The sequence below is a fragment of the Protobothrops mucrosquamatus genome, unplaced genomic scaffold (genome assembly GCF_001527695.2).
Source record: "Protobothrops mucrosquamatus isolate PMUCROS unplaced genomic scaffold, P.Mucros_1.0 scaffold16317, whole genome shotgun sequence".
Lineage (NCBI taxonomy): Eukaryota > Metazoa > Chordata > Lepidosauria > Squamata > Viperidae > Protobothrops > Protobothrops mucrosquamatus.
Window position 1 is genome coordinate 1 of NW_015402082.1, and position 4,116 is coordinate 4,116.

The 4,116-nt window shown below is 40.1% G+C and overlaps 1 protein-coding gene across 1 annotated transcript; it reads left to right on the forward strand.

Annotated features, from left to right (window-relative positions):
* Positions 1-932: 932 nt before the first annotated feature.
* On the forward strand, positions 933-3,739 carry LOC107301752 (GA-binding protein subunit beta-1-like; the record flags this gene model as incomplete). Its single annotated transcript, XM_015830937.1, has 3 exons — positions 933-1,145; positions 2,562-2,756; positions 3,628-3,739. Coding segments are annotated over 3 exons (520 nt in total), but the record flags the coding sequence as incomplete, so codon positions are not given.
* Between the last annotated feature and the right edge of the window lie 377 nt (positions 3,740-4,116).

A 4,116-nucleotide genomic window follows, 5' to 3' on the forward strand; every position in this document is an offset into this window, starting at 1 on the left:
AATGTACCACAGGTGGTACCCGTACCACTGGTTGAAAAGCCCTGTCTTAGGTCATATAAGTGCTTCTTGCTTTCATTAATTGTTAAACAAGATTAAGTTGGTGTCCAATACGTTTATTCATTGTTGAAATATTGATGACATTCCACATTTCAGCTGATCGTTTTTTCTCTTAGGTTGGTCATGTATGTGTGTGGAAATACTGGTCATGGGCTGTGATAATAAAGAAGCCAGATTTACTGCTCGTGAACCAAGTTGCTGGAACATATTATCCAATTGCCTTCATTATTTAGTTTTTGCTAAGAAAAAGCTTAGTACTACGTAGGAACTCCTGACATATTCTTCCCAAACTTCAAACCTTGGCTTAGGACTGGGATTTCAGAGTCCAGTCCTTTTTTTTTGGGGGGGGGGGGAGAGGAATAAGTACTCAACCTTTTCTGCTTCTATTTCGGGAATCAAATCCAGTAGGAAAAAACCCCAAAAGGACAATATGTAGGATGCAGCAGCCGTAATGATTTTTCAAAATGTTGGCTTCTGGTTTGGATGAGCATGTAAAAATGGCTGGGTTAGAATGTGAGATTTTCACCGTAAAATCATGATGGTTTTACTGCTTGCCTGATGACTACAATACTACGTTTAATTAAAAGAAAACAGCAACTTTCCTTTAGAACTGGATATTTGCGAGATTGGGCAAAACGCTCTAGTAAAGAAGAGTTAGCAGTTCCTTTCTAATTTAGGACGAAAGGAAAGATTATGGGAAAGGATTAGAGGATTATGTAGAGCAAAGATTAGTGACTTCAAAGCAAAAAGTTAGGAAAATAAGAAAGATAAAAACAGCGTAATGCATCAGAATTTCCATAAGATTGGGTTTTTTAAAAAAAATAATAATGTACTCAAAAATGAATATGGTATTTTTTTATGTGTTGTTAACGAAGGGGATAATTATGTGCAAATATCCTATTTCACGTCTTACGCTGCAGCTGGGGACCTCTCCACTTCATCTAGCAGCACAGTATGGACACTATTCAACTACGGAAGTGTTATTACGAGCAGGAGTAAGTCGAGATGCAAGGACCAAAGTGGATCGGACGCCACTTCACATGGCAGCTTCAGAAGGCCATGCAAGCATTGTAGAAGTTTTGCTTAAGGTAAAAAAAAAAAGGTTTCCATTTATTATCACCTACACCAGAGTTGAAACAGGACATACAGTGGTACCTTGGCATTCATCGTTAATTGGTTCTGGGACGCACGATGAGTGCTAAGTTATTTTTTTTTTCTGATAAGGAATAATGTGTAATGCAGAGGTCCCCAATCTTTTGGGCACCACAGACCGGTTCCGTGGAGAGAGGTTTTTCCGCGGACCGGAGGGTGCGTGGTTTTGTGTGCTGCCTGCATCCCGTGGATGGAGCTTTGCTTGTTTGTGTGTACCGGTTGCTGGCATGCTGCAGCCTGGTACCGGTCCATAGACCGGGAGTTGGGGACCCCTGATGTAGTGAGTCACAAGGCAGCTGACACTGACAAGTTCTACTTTGTACGTTGAGTACCAGGATAAACGTTTCATGTCAAAATGTGTTGAATATCAAATTAGATGAGTTTCAAAGCAGTTGAGTACCAAGGTGATTACTATCACTGTAATTGCTAATAGGCTGAAGATTCTTTTTTCTCCAGTATCTAAAGGAGTTAGTTTTTTAGAATATTTCCCGGCACCAAAGAGGCACATGGGAAGATATTTTTTTTTTAAAATATCAAATGAAGGATGTAGGAGAATCAATAGCACCATTTGGTGTATGTACAAAGTGGTTTCCATTTGTAGGTAAGCTGCCTAAAATCAAACCATAGGAACAATATGATTTAAATCCTATATGGCGTATTAAAACACCTTTACATTCAAAGCCATGATCGACAATTTGACAGTATGTTCAAATAAGTTTTCTATAACAGGAAAAAAAAACAAGGATAAAAAAATATAATCTAAAAAAGGACAGCTTAATTTCCCTAAGTTATGGTTTCACAATTGCCTTTTCTAACCAAAATAATTTTTCATGAAACTGCCCACCCATTTCCTGTTTCAAGGCCTTCCTTCTATTTCGCTTTCTGAAAATTCTACAGCAGCAGTCCAAAATCCTTTTAAAAAATTGCTTGCACTGAAAATTTTAGACTTTCCTTTGCGTTATCAGACTAATAATAGTAGTTGAATTCTTATCAACGTTATTTTTAGATGAAGAGATTTATTTCTGAAGCGAAAAAATGACTGAAGTCATGCTGAGAGAGGCACACGAGTCACTGCACACCAGATTTTTATCTCCTGTTGTTTACTTTCCAAGATCAGCTGTTTTGAGAATGTGTCTGCCCAACAGCTCAAGGCAATAATGAATTCATTAATTACATTAATTATATCTGCAGTATATCGTCTTGGAGGGGAGGGGGAAACTGACAGCATAAACAAAGTTTAAAAGGAAGGACACAGTTTTAAAAATATATATTCCAAGCAATGCTGACTCTAAAATTAACTTTGACTGCCTCATTCCATTTTGAAAAAAAATTTAATTGAATATGTTTTGTAGCATGGTGCAGATGTAAATGCAAAGGACATGCTGAAAATGACTGCTCTGCACTGGGCCACGGAACACAGTCATCAAGAAGTAGTGGAACTCTTAATAAAGTACGGAGCAGATGTCCACACCCAAAGTAAATTTTGCAAAACTGCGTTAGACATTGCCATAGACAACGGATATGAAGACATGGCAGAAATTCTACAGGTAACTCAAAACTCACTCCAGCGAGGCTTTTCCCAGACTCTTGTAGCTTAATCTTTAGGCCAGTGGTGGCGAACCTATGGCACGGGTGCCAGAGGCGGCACTCAGAGCCCTCTCTATGGGCACGCGCACTATCGCCCCAGTCCTAGGCCTTCAGCTGGGTTTTATAAAACCTTTTCGCTTTAGGCCTCCGCTGCCATGTGCAAAAAAAAAAAGAAAGGTTCAATCAGTCAATTTCAACTTCTCGCGGGGAAAAAAATAGTTCTTGCAAAGTTGGAATGGATTGATTGAACTTTTTAGTCCCACCCAGTCTGCCGTTACCACTGCAGCCACGCCCACCCAATTGGCCACGCCCACCCAATTGGCCACACCCACCCGGCACTGAACGATGCATAAGTGGGTTTTGGGTTGCAGTTTGGGCACTCAGTCTCTAAAAGGTTCGCCATCACTGCTTTAGGATGTGGTTTTATATATGATTGACTCCCTGGCTCTCAATCATTTTTTTGTTTATCATCATACTACATGCCTGGCTGAGGAATTCTGGGAGTTGAAGTCCACAAGTCATAAAAGGGCAAGGTTTGGAGACCCCTGTCATACTATATTCCCTCTTTCTCTGGACCTTGAAGCTAATGCAATTATTCCGAAGACTGTCTGCCAGATATTTTTCCATGTTGAATAGATATTAATAACAATGCACTGTGCATGAGCTATTGGTTACAATAAGCTGTTGATTGCTACTCTGTCTGAAATTTAATGTGTAATTTCTGAACATCTGCTCTGTATTATATTCACCTTAAAATTCATTCCCCTTCTTCCCCCCCTGCCCCCCTCAAATAAGTGTAAAAACAAAGCACCATTGTTTTTTTGGTCATAGATCGCAATGCAGAACCAAATCAACACGAATCCAGAAAGCCCCGATACAGTGACGATTCATGCAGCCACGCCTCAGTTCATCATTGGACCTGGTGGCGTTGTGAATCTAACAGGTAGGAATTCGTATCGCATACAGCAGAGAGTCACATGCACCGAGGATTGCAAATTGCCTTCTCACTCTATTAAATTGGGAATCAGGTTGTGCTTTATCCATGTCAGGAGCACTTTAAAATGATAGACATGCAACATTCAATACTGAGCAAGTAAAGTAAGTATAAAATAGGTCATAGAAATATATCATGACTCAGCAGCACTTTTTCGTGCGGCTGCTGATAAAAACAGGATCGCCAACTTGATCGCCAACGTCCGATAACGGATATGGCACAAGAAGAAGAAGAAGAAGAAGAAGAAGAAGAAGAAGAAGAAGAAGAAGAAGAAGAAGAAGAAGAAGAAGAAGAAGAAGAGGAGGAGGAGGAGGAGGGGGAGGGGG